This window comes from Odocoileus virginianus, chromosome 13 (genome assembly GCF_023699985.2).
Source record: "Odocoileus virginianus isolate 20LAN1187 ecotype Illinois chromosome 13, Ovbor_1.2, whole genome shotgun sequence".
Classification (NCBI taxonomy): Eukaryota; Metazoa; Chordata; class Mammalia; order Artiodactyla; family Cervidae; genus Odocoileus; species Odocoileus virginianus.
This window is the reverse complement of record NC_069686.1, coordinates 51,621,049-51,636,259: the sequence shown is the minus strand read 5'-3', so window position 1 is coordinate 51,636,259 and position 15,211 is coordinate 51,621,049. Positions and strand designations below refer to the sequence as shown.

Genomic DNA, 15,211 nt, shown 5'->3' with positions numbered 1-15,211 from the left:
TAAACAATAGTACAGTTCTTACCTTTAGTAGTAGAATGATGGGCATGACTCCTGGAAAAAGTCTTTCAGGCACCTTTCTTAATGTTGTAGAATTTCCCTCCTAGGATACCAGCCATGCAACATATCAAATGTTAAATGATGGGGTTTTTTTTTTTTTCTTCTTCTTCTTTTTAAGCTAGAAAGGTTTCTAAAGTCCTGGTAGCTTTCTGTTCAGTATGGTTCACACCTGGTGGGTTTCCCCTCCTCTAATATAAAAGTAATGTAGAACTTATTCAGTATGTAGATAAGAGCCATTCCTTCACAGGAACTTCAAGCCTTCACTCCTGTTACAGGACATGCCCCTTATATACATGGTGTCCAGGTTAAAGTTGGCATTGCCCCACTGAGTAAAGACTCACTTCTTGGTGCAGGAACTCAACATTGTGGAGAGGGGAGCCAAATTTATGAAAATTCTGTTAGAGAAATCTGTGTACTTATCTGGAATATGGCAGTAGAGTATAGCAAGGCTAAAATCCAGAGGAGCATTGGAGATTGACACAAAATGCTGAGAGGCACAGACCAGGGGACATGGAAGCTGAAATATGACACCATTTGAGCCTATTCGTCCCCTTCCAGTTGCTTTATGTCCATGTGAAATCATTATAATGAGGCAAAGAAGTATAACCTTGCAGTTAGAGGGCACAATCGATGCATCTTGGGAGTAGTGGGCACAACAAGTGAAGGAGAGAGAGAGGACATTATGGACTGATTGAATAAACTCTGGGACAGTTGGCCTTGTTTTCAGCCATAAGTTCTTTTACCTACAACCTGGACTAACTGCTTAATAGCCTTTCATTGTGATTCCTGTTTTGGATAACACTTAATACTCTCAAATATTGACCATTTACAATAATTCTTTGTTTTCCTGTAATTAAATTGCTGTTGAGACTCAGGTATGTGAAACTGTAGTAAAAATCTTCATTAGCCAAAATGCTCAGACAGTAGAAGGTCAGGCATTTCATGTTCTGCTTATTGGACCAGTATTACTGTAATACTCCATCTGTGTCAACATCTGTCCCTGAGAAAAGTAAAGCTTAGCATCAGGCTACTCTGCAAATCCAGGTACAACACTTAACAGCTGTTAACCTTACGCAAAGTGGGAGCTTCTCTATGCTTTTGTTCTTTCATCTGAAAAATGGGGATAGTAAGAAATAGATTGAAGGCAGAGGAGAAGGGGACGACAGAGGATGAGATGGTTGGATGGCATCACCAACTCGGTGGACATGGGTTTGGGTGGACTCCGGGAGTTGGTGATGGACAGGGAGGCCTGGCGTGCTGCAGTCCATGGAGTCGCAAAGAGTCAGACACGACTAAGCAACTGAACTGAACTGAAGATTTCATAAGATTGAAGATTGGGAGCATGGAAAAAGTTCGCACATGAAAGTGCTTAGAGTAGTACCTAAAACCTAATAAATGTCATGTGAATATTAGCTACTAGTAGTACCTTGTGCTATCAAATAAATTATAATTATTTAGTATTCTAAATGAAAACCCATGGGAATTTGGGCTTCGTTTGTGTTTGGGCTGGATTCCACAATGGAAACCAAAAGCTGATTTATTGTTCTGAAATACTTAGTCTTTTTGTCTTGTTCACTTCTTGACACGTACCTTCTTCCTAAAAGGCAGTGGAAAGTTCAGTCTTTTTCTCATCCTTCGATTATTAACTTGAGGTAGGTTTAAATGTGTTCTAAGAAAATTTCCTTAAATACTTCTTCCCATAGCTTTGTAAAATCCCTGTTGTTTAGCTGTGGAAACATTGCTTGGGGAAAGGTTTTGAAACAATGCGTCGTATGGCCCATTTCTATAAATAATGGAAGTGAGAGTGTATGTTGCTGTCTATGCAGAAAAAACAAGGCTAGCCATAAATACAACATGTAAATAATGATCATCTGCAAGTTACTGTTTTACAAAAATGGTTTTTTCCACCCTGACTTTTTCCCTTTTTTGTATTTTCTAAATTTTCTTAGATGAAAACCTATTTTTTAATCAAATAAAAGCTTTTTCAAGGGTATTTTTAATGTCCCTTTGTTTCCCCCCAGCAATGTTTAAATTAAACCTTCATTTCAAGCTTTACATATTAGATATGAGCTAAAACAGTTGTTTTTCCTTATCAAGTACACACTGAGGTGGCTATGTGTTTTTTAAGGGAAGGCTTAATGAGTAATTCTGGACTGAGGTTAATTTCTGTTCATGGGATCAAGTTTTATTTTAATGAGAATGTAACCTTACTGTAGACATGTTACCGTAAAACTTAAGTATGACTTTTGCTGTCAAAAGCCATTCACTAAACGTGAACAGTGAGCCTGTCAACACATAGGGAGCTCCTGGTTTTGTATAGAAACATCAGTTCAGTTCAGTCGCTCAGTTGTGTCTGACTCTTTGCCACCCCGTGAACTGCAGCACACCAGGCCTCCCTGTCCATCACCAACTCGCGGAGTTTACTCAAACTCATGTCCATTGAGTAGGTGATACCATCCAACCATCTCATCCTGTGTTGGCCCCTTCTCCTCCCGCCTTCAATCTTTCCCAGCATCAGGGTCTTTTCAAATGAGTCAGTTCTTCCCATCAGGTGGCCAAAGTATTGGAATATAGAAACATATATTACTTTTATTCTATTAAGAATATATTTTTCCTCACTATTTATTTGGTAAATATAATTGAGTGCCCACTTCCTTGGCTTATTTGCTTAATAGTTGGTGTGGATATTTGGGGCTTTATTTTCGCTTTAACAGGGTGGATAACCCTGCCCTTAGAAAACACACCATTTCAGTTTTATTGTTTTTAAGGTGTACACAAGCCGTGAGAGAACAGTTAACAGGAACAGTTTTATATTACCTGTCGAGTTTTTAAGAAGTATGGATTAAGGCAATAAACAGAATTATGGGAAGATTAATAGAACTTCTTGGGAAAATATTTTCTCTTAAAGTGTTTGGCATTCTTGTTTTTAATAGTTCCACTGTTAGTTAAGAACATGTCCCCAGTTTATTTATGCTACTTCTGAATGAAGTAGTAGTATTAGTTATTTTTCTACTTTCACAGTCTTTAGAACTTCTTAATGGTTCTCTCTGCTCTTCTACTTGTAAAATCTTTGATTCTCTGCCAATATTCTACCTTCATCTTCCACTTTTCACTCCAAATGCAATGTTTAAATTAAACCACTTCTTAATATTCTGTGTTCCTCAAACATGTTACTCATTTTTTTTACTTTTTCCAGACCTTTTCTTTAGGTCCAGGCTCAAATGTTAGTACCTCTGTGGATATCAGCCAGGATTAATTTATCCCTCTTAATTTCATAATACCCTACATATTCTGCTATTCTGATATGGTGTCAGGGCTAAGAATGTCTAATTTCAAATATAGAGACTGTGTTTTATTTACCTTTTATCACCCTCCTGGCACATCCTGAACTCACAGAATCCTTGTACTACCCTCTATAACAAATGAGGTGCTGGAATCAGATGTTTTGGATTTTATGTTGTCACATTTTCAAAATGTGATGTTTGTGTGCAGATAAATATATCCATTAGTAGGCATGAACATTAGTGGAGATAAGGTTGCATTAAAGAATAAAAATACCACTGGAAATTTATTAGTGCAGATTCCAAGTGGCCTTACATTAGACCACTGTGTCATGGTATCTGTAGCCACGGATTGAAGCTTTCTGTATCAGATTTTTTTCATGAGAGGAAATTGCCGGCAGGAAGCAAATAGTGAATCTCCAAATACTGATGTATTTAGATAAAGGAAATCAGAACCACATTTGCACATAAATGGCTTTTATTCCCAAAGTTTTCTTTCAAGGCAACCTATAACTCTGAATATATTTTGAATAAAATACAAAAATGTTAACGAAAAACATCTGAGTTTCTTAGGGGACGTGACAATTTAAGTCAAATTATGTTACAGTGAATTCTGCTAGGTGTTCAGATTTTTCTTTTTATTTTAGTTTACTGTGATTCTAACAAGTCCATTGTAAGAAGTTATTTTCCCAGTGTATAAAGAGCTATGCCTAAATTATGACACTGCGATCGATGCTGTGTGGTTGTTCAGAGGTGACGTTTCCAACACAAGAAGGAGTCTTCACATCCCTTTTCCATTCCTGCCCTTTATTTTCCTAGTAGTGGGAATGTGTCTGTGTATGTTTTGATGGTATTTGGACTTTATGAATTTGAAATGCTTGTCATTTGATAAACTGAAAATAGAGTTGGATGTCACGTATTAGACTGAGGAGCAAGAAAGAAGTTTATTTATCTGCAAATTTGAGTATTAATAGGAACTTCACAGGGAGAGATGTTTAGGAAAAAGCATGTTTATAGTCACTTTATTACCTATAAAGACCATAATATACATTTTTTGGGAAAGGTTGACTGGTGAGAAGTCATTTGAAATGTGGCAATAAAGCACTGTTGCCACAGAACTAGCATCATTTTATAAAGCCCTTCATTATTAAAGGATTGATTGTATCTGTATTTTTACTTTGCTGTTAATATGTTGCTTAGTTACCAAATATGTTTTGTATTCATGTCTTTAGAAAGGGTTGATGCTAAATTTATTCAATTATTTTAGTCATAGAGAAGAATCATTGAGACTTCAGGCAAGTACGCTGATACCATTGTCAAAATCAACACCTGAGATGGGATCTTTGCTGTTCCTGTTGTTTTAGGAATTAATGAGGATAGAAATAAAAGCTGATATTTATAAGATAGCAAAATAGATCTATGGTATTAGAGAAATCATTTAGCTTACCTTTAGTTGTAGAAGTTTATATAGGCAATGCCATCATTTGGTTTATCTTTGTAAAAGCTTTTTAGATTCCCTGGCTGGAAGTTTGGTTGTTTATTTTAATCTGGTTTCTTTTTTTAAAAAGAATAAGGAATTTGTGGTAGTTTCTAGTAATTTACATATGTCTTGAGCTAGTTAATTTACTTAAGGAAATCCTTTTAGGGTCAAGAGACACATAAAATTCATATTCATTACCCAAACCTTGTTATGGAGTCGTTTAAATAACTAATAAATTCACTTAATAAAAGTATATTTATACTCTTAGTAAGGTTACCAGCAGTGTCTCAAGTTTAGGAAGAGCTGTCCTTTGGTGTTTGATGTGTGAACTTCAGGCAGATGCTTAACCTCTCTAATGATCAGTTTCTTTGTTAAGTGACCTTGATAATAAGGAGATAATCTTAAAAGTTGCTAGTAACTACGTTTTTCTTTGTGCCCTGGAGACATTCCTAATATAAGGATTCATGTCTTACATAAAACTCTTCTATACATACAGCTCTTCTGTAAAAGTCATCCCACCTTCCATTATTTCCAGTCTTGAAAAGGATTAATTCTGCCAATACCATCTCAAAACTCCATTTTTTAAACAGAGGCCCTGCATTTTGCTTTTGCACTGGGCCCCACAAATTATGTAGACAGACCTAGTCCACAGAAAGTTATTTTTAATATCGAATTATAATATATGCCGAATAGTAACTGTCTGTATAAGCCAAGTCTTTGGCCCTATAAATTTCCTGAAGTGCAAAGGAGATCTTTGAATACAAATTTAATTTGAATGTTTTGGGGTAGGGAAGTATTGACTGACTTGGGTTACCTACATAGTAGACCTTTTTAAATGTTGGCTGTCATAATAGAGGGCTTTTGAGATTTGCTGTTTAAACAAATTCTGTCATTTTAGAACTTGCTTAAAATACAAAAACATACTGCTAGTGCAATAAATTCAAAGCAGGATTTAACTCACTGTGCCATTACAGGTTATCAAGTTATACCCAACCAGCAGCAAAACTACCAAGGCATAGTTGGAGTTCAGCAGCCCCAGAGCCAGAGCCTCGTTGGCAGCCAGCCCAACGGCGTTGGAAATCAGATTCAAGGAGTGGTCATCCCCTATCCTTCAGTGCCATCATATCAGGTACGTGGTCACTCTCTTACCTGCACTGGCTAGAGGTGATTTTCAATAAATGTGGACTACTTTCTTCTCTGCTTAATGTGGTGAAAGGCTTCTGTAATACGTAACTTTATAGTCTTGAAAGAGTTTTATTAGTTGTTACAATTTGTTCTATCCTCATTTTATTGCATTATTCATTCACTTCATTAATTTTTTGAAAAATATCTGAACCGTGTTAATATTGTGAAGTAAATTTTTCTGGCACTGTTTGTGTTTCCAACTACCTACATATATGAGCAAATATCTTATTCTATTCTTCAGCTGCTTACAAAGTCTCTCGAGGAGAGAGTGGAACAGGAGGGAAAAGTAAAGGTGTAAGTAGGTGTATGAAATAGAGTAGATTATAAATTAGTGTTTATAGAATAAAGAATGTGCAATTTCCCATGCTGAAATTGATATCCACCCCCCACACCACCCCCACTCAATGAAGAAAAGAAATAGTATGTCTGGTATTGAAAATGTCACGCATTTTAATTCATAATTCTCAAGTAGAAATACCTACTGTTTCATTAATATGTCAGATTTCTTTAGCCCATACTGTGTCACATTTTCAGACGTTTATTTTATCTTCCTTTACATTTTTGGAGTAGCCTGCGAGTGAGTTGTTTTCTCAGCCTCATGTTTTCCCATAGTTGAGTCTGATGTTAAGAAATCCAGGGGCTATTTTCATTCAGCCCCACAACATAAAAATAATCAAGTTGGGAAGGTAGATGTACATATATTTCATCTAAGGACAAGTCAACAAATTGATTATAATCTACAGACCAGTAACTGAAGGAATTATGAAATACAGCCATGGATAAGTTGGGGACTTAATACAGAAGAGAAAGACATAAACCTTTAATTAGCTCTTAAAAGAAAATTATGGGCATAAATTAATTATGGAATTAATTAAGACATTCTGAGAATAGGGCAGGATGTGAGCAAAGGAGGTAGCATATTCTGTGAAATTGCAGAAAATGAAAGCCGTAATTAAAATGTGAAATCGTCGAGGACTTTTTGAGCACTAAGAATATGTCTAGTTTTGAAGCCCTTTGATAATAGAAAGCAGCTGAGGAATAAAGGTACATTATGGGAACAGATTTTGCATCTTCTCTCACATCCTCCTTGCTTTTTACTCCGGTCCTCCCTGCTTACGGGGCTTCCCTCACAGCTTAGTTGGTAAAGAATCAGCCTGCAATGCAAGATACCTGGGTTTGATTCCTGGGTCGGGAAGATCCCCTGGAGAAGGAAATGGCAACCCACTCCAGGATTCTTGCCCGGAAAATCCCGTGGACAGAGGAGCCTGGTGGGCTACAGTCCATGGGGTCACAAGAGTCGGACATGACTTGCGACTAAACCACCACCATCCCTGCTTAAGTAGAGGCCCATGAGACTGCCCATCTCCCACTTCCTCCATAGCAAGACATTAGACAGGATCACTACCAAGCCAAGAACTCTGCCTTCCCAAAGACCCTGTTCATGCTACCTACCTAATCTAGTCTGTCTAGCATCTGTCAGATAACCCAGGCACTATGCAAATAAGATCTGCCTTGAAATATAAGTTTAGAATAAATTATCTCCTTGTTATTGTAGTTTTTTAAAATGGAGCTAGATACTCAAAGTGTTTCAGAGCTGAGACAGCTGTTATAACTTCTATAGCATACTTTTTTACAAGGTACATTTTTTCATGGTATTTCACATAATTCTTACATTGGGTGAATGATTGTGAGAAATGTTGCTCTGACAAGCGATGAATGATAGAAAAATGCTTCATTTTTCCTACCACATTTGGTTATAAAAGCTAGGTGGTGATAAACTCATCTAAATAATAAGCCAGAGGGAATTCCATGGCAGTCCAGTGGTTAGGACTCCTTACTTTCACTGCCGAGAGCCTGGGTTTAACCTCTGATCCTGCAAGCCTCATGGCTCAGCTGAAAAAATTAAAGTAAAATTCTTTAAAAAAAATAAACCTGAAAAGTCATCTATTTAGTAGAGTGTTTTCTACAGCTGTACCTTCTCAAGTACCATTTCCTCTCTTTTGGTACTTCAGGTGTTTTCTTTACCACTAGTTACAAATTTAATCTGTAGCTTAAATCATCTAGATTGAACTGTGTGGTTTTTCTTAGATCAACTAGCATATACACTAACTTAAATACTATCGAAAATAATAATAGAATGTTACACTACCTCAGTAGACAAAAAGACTGAAATACATTTTGTCATACAAAATTGAGTAAATCAAACCAGCAACGGTATCTTTGCCTATGAGCCAAATTGAAACTAATTCAGAGGGTACTGTGTATTTTCAAGGGCCTATAGGAAAAACCTAAAAGTTAATCATTAACTTATAAATCACAGAGCCCAGATACAGAGAATCACGAAGTAATTGAAGAACTGTAGCTCTGGAGCCAGTGGGCATGGGTTCAAACCCTGACTTCTCTTCTTGATAGCTGTACAACATTGGGCAAGGTTTTAACCCTTTCTGTAAAACAAGGATGATAAAAATGCCTTCTTAGGGCTGTTAGGAAGACTTGATGTAATAATATATATAAAATTCTTGGAACTGAACTTGAACATGGTAATAAGTACTCAGTGTCAGCCTTGACTGTCATCACCATTAACCACTGTTACTGTCATTGACACTACTGTTGTTGACATCAGCATCAGCAGAAGCTTTTACTGACCAAAACCACTGCAATGCACCTGTAATGTGGCACACTTGTAAATTATAAAACCGTTATGCCTTTGCGCTTTTTATTTTAGATAACTGTGGAAACTGGAGAAATGAATCCATTATGTTTATATGGTTTCTGTGTAGATACTGTAAAAAACAGAATTGAAAGATCTGCTGTTCCTCAGATACCTTCTGTACTAGATCGTGGAAATAGAAATTATAATAGCCCTCCTGAGGTGAAAGAGACATCCCATTTTTGCAGATAATGAACTCTGAGGCCTCAGAAGGGTTATTTGTCCAGTGTCACATGTACAGTAAAATTGATGGATCATTATCACATCTAGGTATCTTAAGCTCCAAAGCTCATACTTCCTGATCCAGTGTATCTCACCAGTACCCTTACCTGAGTTTTACTTAGCTCTACCTGAGCTAGATGTTATTATTCTTTCCATGTCAAATGGTTATCCTTATTTGGAAACAATTTCTTTTTTTAAATAACTTCTACTTTGGAACACAACTCCTGGCCTACTGTACTATTGATAAATGCTAGCCAAAAACAATAATTGGCTTAAAAAATAAAAATAAAGTGGTAATGCTGTAACTAAATTATCAGGACAGCCTATGGGCAGGTTTAGCTTATTCCTAACTGCTCATATTTGAAAAGCTTAGGGAGGCTGGAGACATTGACCTTTGAGAGGTTTTGAAAAACCTTTTTCCCTTTAAATTGTCTTTCAAATTTTAGGTTTCACTGCCTCAAGGTTCTCAAGGAATTGCCCATCACACTTATCAACAGCCTGTTATGTTCCCTAATCAGTCTAATCAAGGATCTATGCCTGCAGCAGGAATGCCAGTTTACTATAGCGTCATTCCATCTGGCCAACAAAATAATTTAAGGTGAGTGAATAAAAAGCCTAATCTTATAGCTCCTCATTGTTTATCAGGATTATGGTCTGTTGCTAATTTTTTTAATATGGAATACTTCATGCATTTGCGTGTCATCCTTACACAAGTTGCCATAACCTAGTAATATTTTACACATTTGTAAGAAAGTCACAGTGTCTCTCATTGTTCATTAGTAAGCTCTAAGCTGTAGTCCTGAGCCAAACACTCATGTTTTTACTAAAATATAAACAGACTATAAGGTTTCTATAAGAACACTAAGTGAGCCTTTGTTCTGAAAAATGTCTTCCTTAGGTTGAGTTGCTTAGCAATCCATTTTCTTGTGGAAGCTCCTTATGCAGAAAAGTAGAATTTGAATTATCTTTACTTTCACCTCAACTAATCAGTTATTACCAAGGCAATTTTGTATTTGATTGTGTTGTTACATGTACTATGAGGATTTAACATAGCCTTATTCAGATCATGTGTGTTGTCCCTTTCAGCAATCCATGTACCAGTCACAAAAACTAGTTTTACAACTAATCATGGTACTTCTTTCAGTCAATGATGTAGACAAAAAAATAATTTCAAAAAAGTTAAAAATTTCATTCCTGTATTCTGCAAAAGTGACAAGCTAGTTGGATAATATCTTCAAACTGCTTCTATTTGAATGTTTTTTTCCCTTCCTATTTTACCATTTATTTTCCCATTTTTATCTTGAAACTCAAAAGGAGAGTATACTTTTGTCTTTGATCTGCAGTCTCAAAGGCTAGCATACAGAGAGGGGAACTTGAAGAGACTGTAACCTTTATTTTTCAGAAATTTGTTAAAAAGATGCTTCACAGAATCTTTATGAAACATGAGAAAAGAAATCCTACTTTTTAAGTTTTGTTCTTTTTATCATCTGCATAGTCTGTGTTTCCTCATCTTTGTAAAGTAGTATTCCTCTAGTGTCCCCTTTGTCCTATTTCTGGAACTGTCTTAGATTCATTTTATTTCTCTTAAATGTCTTGTTTTGCATTTTTGGCTTTTTGTTTGCCTCAGTCATCCTTTGAAATAATTGTAAGTAACAAAGTCTCAATCTGAACCTCATCTTTTAGTGAGATTTTACTTCTGTTATTAAAAGAGAAGTTGTTAACACAGCCTAGAGAAATAAAATATATTAAGAAGGTTACTTTTGGTGCTAAAATATTTCCTTTTCAGAGTATTTATTTTCTCTCCATTGGATATAGCAGCTGTTTTTGTAAGCATGTGTTTATCAGAAAAATTAAGTAGTAAATTATATTGACAAAAGTAATGTTAAATGGAAAGAGAATACTTAAAGCTATTTCATTTCTTGTGAACTCACCAAAAATTAGTGATAATAATAATAAATATTTTAGACTAATAATTTTTAAATAGATACCTTTAAAAAATAGGGAGGAATGGTAATATCTCATGCAAAAATCTTTTCATTTTTCAGTCTCTCACTGAGTTTCTATTGAGAAAAACATTTCTCATACATCATGCATTTTGTCCATTAAAAGAGCATTTTCTGTATTTAACTTGTTTGGGTTTTTCTGATTATACATATAATACATAGTCATTGTAGAAAATTTGAAAATATACAAAATTTCAAGCTGTAAAAAAAGATGAAAAAGCAAATCAGCCACAACCTCACCATTCAAGAGATAATAACTGTTAAATTTTGATGTCTTCATTCAGGTCATTTTTCAGTGTACACATAATATGTGAACTCTGTTAGGAATCACATGTTCTAAACATTACATTTTCTATATTTTTAATTAAATTATTCATAATCTTTGATTTAAAAATTAAACCACTTAAAAACACGTGGAGTAAGGGAATTCCTTGGTGGTCCAGTGGTTAGGACTTGGCGCTTCCATTGATGTGACCCGGGTTTAATCCCTGTTGGGGGAACTAAGATCCAGCAAACTGCTCAGAGCAGCCAAAAAACCACACACTCATGAAATTGCCCTTCATGCAAAGCAGTTACTATTCATTGACCAAAGTAATCAGAGTTTGCCATTTATCTTTCTAACACTTTTTCTACTTTTAAGTAGATACATGAAAAACTTTACGGTTTGAGGAGAGAGGTTTGGTGTTTCTGTTTTGAAGTAGATTAGGGATATTTTCATTTGTGTTTCAAAATTCATTTGTCACTGAATTTTTCTGCATGTGTTGAATTATTTTTATGAATATTTTGTTTGTCATCTTGCTTTTTTTCATTGAATTTGTTAGCCTTGAACATCTTTTCCAGAGTACCTGAATTTGTATTTTAGACTCCTGATATTATCAAGTGTTTGATTTCTGAAGTATGAAATTGATACGATAAAGCTTATTTTTTTGAAAAAAAAATGAGCTCAGTAGCAGTTATTAAGAAGGACTTGAACTGGGTGGAGACCGTAAGGAGAAGTGTTGTGATTTAAGCGCATTACGTGACAGGTTGCTCAGGTGTGGTGGTAGCAGTAGGAAGGGAGGAACTTTGAAAGAAGAAATGACTATTTGGTGATAATATAAATGAGAATTAAAGGAAATTTTGAGATACCTTGGTGGAAAATGTCCCACTTGCAACTGTAGCGAATCAGAGTTAGAGATTAGTGTCATTGTAATTTGGATTTGTTTACTTACAAGTACTTACTAGATCTAGGGTCAGCACACTATTTTGTAACAGACCAGACAGCAAATATTTCAGACTTCATAGGCTAAAGTATCAAATTATGGGTACTATTTTAGGTATGTATGTAACAAGAGAGAACATAAATTTCCAAAAAATTTTTATTGACAGAATTCAGAATGAAGTGATTGAGCACAAATTTTTTTCATACAGCCCTACTAATGAGAAGAATGGAATTACTTTAGGTGAGGGACCATTCTTACCTCGCAGGCCATTAGAGAGCCCCCTGGTCCTGGACTTTTTAACTGTTTGTTAGATTTTTACAACTTTCTTCCTCAAGTGAATTTTAAGCTTTTTCGAATTGTTTCTCAAAATCCATCCTTTCTTCACAGCCCAAGAATTTGACTGGCTTGCCATTCTATTTGATATTTCTTGAGGCCATAGGTAACCTAGATAACAAGTGATCCCCTGAGATAGGCCAAGTTTAGGAAAGTTTTGTGTTAGAATTGCCCCCTCTGGCGTATTCTATATATTTTATTTTGTGAATAATTTCTGTGCATTGAGAGTGTGCTGATGTCTGTGTTTTACTAATCAATGTTGGGGCCGTATCAGGCATGTTGATGAAAGGATGCTAAAAACCGACATCCTCTTGATTTCCATTTTCAGCCATGATATAGTAGGGACCAAATTTAAAAACTAAACCAAATTTAAAAATCTGCCTTAAAAACTAGAAAAACATATTTTTTTTTTTTTTTAATTTTTTTTTTTCTTCCATTTATTTTTATTTGTTGGAGGCTAATTACTTTACAACATTGCAGTGGTTTTTGTCATACATTGAAATGAATTAGCCATGGATTTACATGTATTCCCCATCCCGGTCCCCTCTCCCACCTCCCTCTCCACCCCATCCCTCTGGGTCTTCCCAGTGCACCAGGCCTGAGCACTTGTCTCATGCATCCAACCTGGGCTGGTGATCTGTTTCACCCTAGATATACATGTTTCGATGCTGTTCTCTTGAAACATCCCGCCCTCGCCTTCTTCCACAGAGTCCACAAGTCTGTTCTATACATCTGAGTCTCTTTTTCTTTTTTTGCATATAAGGTTATCGTTACCATCTTTCTAAATTCCATATATATGTGTTAGTATACTGTAATGGTCTTTATCTTTATGGCTTACTTCGCTCTGTATAATGGGTTCCAGTTTCACCCATCTCATTAGAACTGATTCAAATGAATTCTTTTTAATGGCTGAGTAATATTCCATGGTGTATATGTACCACAGCTTCCTCATCCATTCATCTGCTGATGGGCATCTAGGTTGCTTCCATGACCTGGCTATTATAAACAGTGCTGCGATGAACATTGGGAAAAATATGGAACGCTTCACGAATTTGCGTGTCATCCTTGCGCAGGGGCCATGCTAATCTTCTCTGTATCGTTCCAATTTTAGTATATGTGCTGCCGAAGCGAGCACTAGAAAAACATATGAAACAACAGTTTTCATTAGGCAGTTAGGGACAGTAAAACCTGAGAGAGGGAGAACAAACAGTCTTAACGATTACCCGAGCTTCCTGCCTGCAGACAGTTTCAAGCCACACCTCAGTGCAGGGGAACCCAGGCAAGACCCTTAAGTTAACAAGATGGAATTCAAAGTCCAAGGAAGCCAAGGTGGCTTAGAGTTTACAGGGCAGGATACTGAAGAGAAGAGAGTTGCAAAGGGGTTGGTCTGGCCGTCTAAGTGGGTCCCTTTTGAGTCTGAGTTGATTGCTGACTGGTGTGTGTATGTACAAAACCTACCCAATGCCAGGGAAAGAACACCTCAAAAGAAACAAGCAGAACAATCCCTGAACCTCACACAAGGACAGGAATAGTTTATATTCCTACCAGCCCACATATCAAAACCTTGTAATACAAGAGGCAGTGAGTAGAGGACTTAAAAGAAGACTGTGTCAGTAATGTAGGACAGTTAGCCTTAGATGAAAAGCTGCTCTGGTTCTGCCTTAAACAAGCAGGACCCAAAAAGATTAAATTGTCTCCATTTAACTGTGGCTCAGAACAAAGCTCAAAAATATTATTAAAAATTCAAGGATGTCCAGCACTCAACAAGGTTAGATTCATATTGGCTGGGATCCAGTCAAAAATTGTCAAGTGTGCAAAGAAGTAAGAAACAAAGGCTAATAAGGGGGGGAAAAGTCAGTCAATTGAACCTGACTGAAACGATGCCAGTATAAAATTCAGATAGAGGAAACAGACTGGGAAAAAAATGAACAGAGCATCAGTACTTTTTGGCCTAATGCATGTGTAGTTGGCATCCTCAAGAGAGGAAGAGGGAGGACCAAAAATATATTTGAATAATAATGGCTGAAATGTTTCAAAACTTGCGAAGATTATAAACCTGCAAATCGAGAAATTTCGACAAACTTCTAGCAAAAGAAATATGGAGGAAATTTCTTAAAACTTTATAAAGGGAAAATTATAAAAGTAGCCAGAAAAAAAAGAACATTACATATAGAAGAACAAAGATAAGAATTTGGTAGACTTCTTGTTAGAAACAGTACTATTGAAACATCCCACCCTCGCCTTCTCCCAGAGTCCACAAGTCTGTTCTATAGTATACATCTGAGTCTCTTTTTCTGAAGGGATCGGGTGGAGAGGGAGGTGGGAGAGGGGACCGGGATGGGGAATACATGTAAATCCATGGCTAATTCATTTCAATGTATGACAAAAACTACTGTAACGATGTAAAGTAATTAGCCTCCAACTAATAAAAATAAATGGGAAAAAAAAAAAAAAGAAACAGTACTATTTCAGACATGCAAAAACTGAAAGAATTAATCACCGGCTCACCTGCACTGCAAGAAATTCTAAAGGAAGTCTTTGAGAAAGGAAGAGAACTATACCAGATGGAAGCTGGCTTCACAAAAGAATAAAAATGAAAAGTCAAGCACTATACTGACTGGGAAAGCATATATTTGAAAAAGTTCTTAGTATATCAAGAATCCTTAAACCTCAATAATTTAAAAAAAAACCTTCAGAAACAATTTGTTTAAAATGTGAAACCTACCATATGGAGCACT

General features: G+C 36.1%; 1 protein-coding gene and 1 non-coding gene across 10 annotated transcripts in view; one reads left to right on the top strand and one right to left on the bottom strand.

Annotated features, from left to right (window-relative positions):
• The window catches only part of R3HDM1 (R3H domain containing 1), a 90,985-nt gene that overhangs the window by 55,209 nt on the left and 20,565 nt on the right, over positions 1-15,211 (top strand). For all 9 annotated transcript variants that reach the window (XM_020879264.2, XM_020879263.2, XM_020879261.2 and 6 more), the window contains 2 exons: positions 5,793-5,947; positions 9,382-9,533. In XM_020879264.2, coding sequence (XP_020734923.2) covers positions 5,793-5,947; positions 9,382-9,533 — 307 coding nt within the window. The remainder of the gene's footprint in view (positions 1-5,792; positions 5,948-9,381; positions 9,534-15,211) is intronic.
• Positions 13,502-13,608, bottom strand: LOC139038124 (U6 spliceosomal RNA). Its single transcript, XR_011491067.1, has one exon. It is a non-coding gene; the product is annotated as a U6 spliceosomal RNA (small nuclear RNA).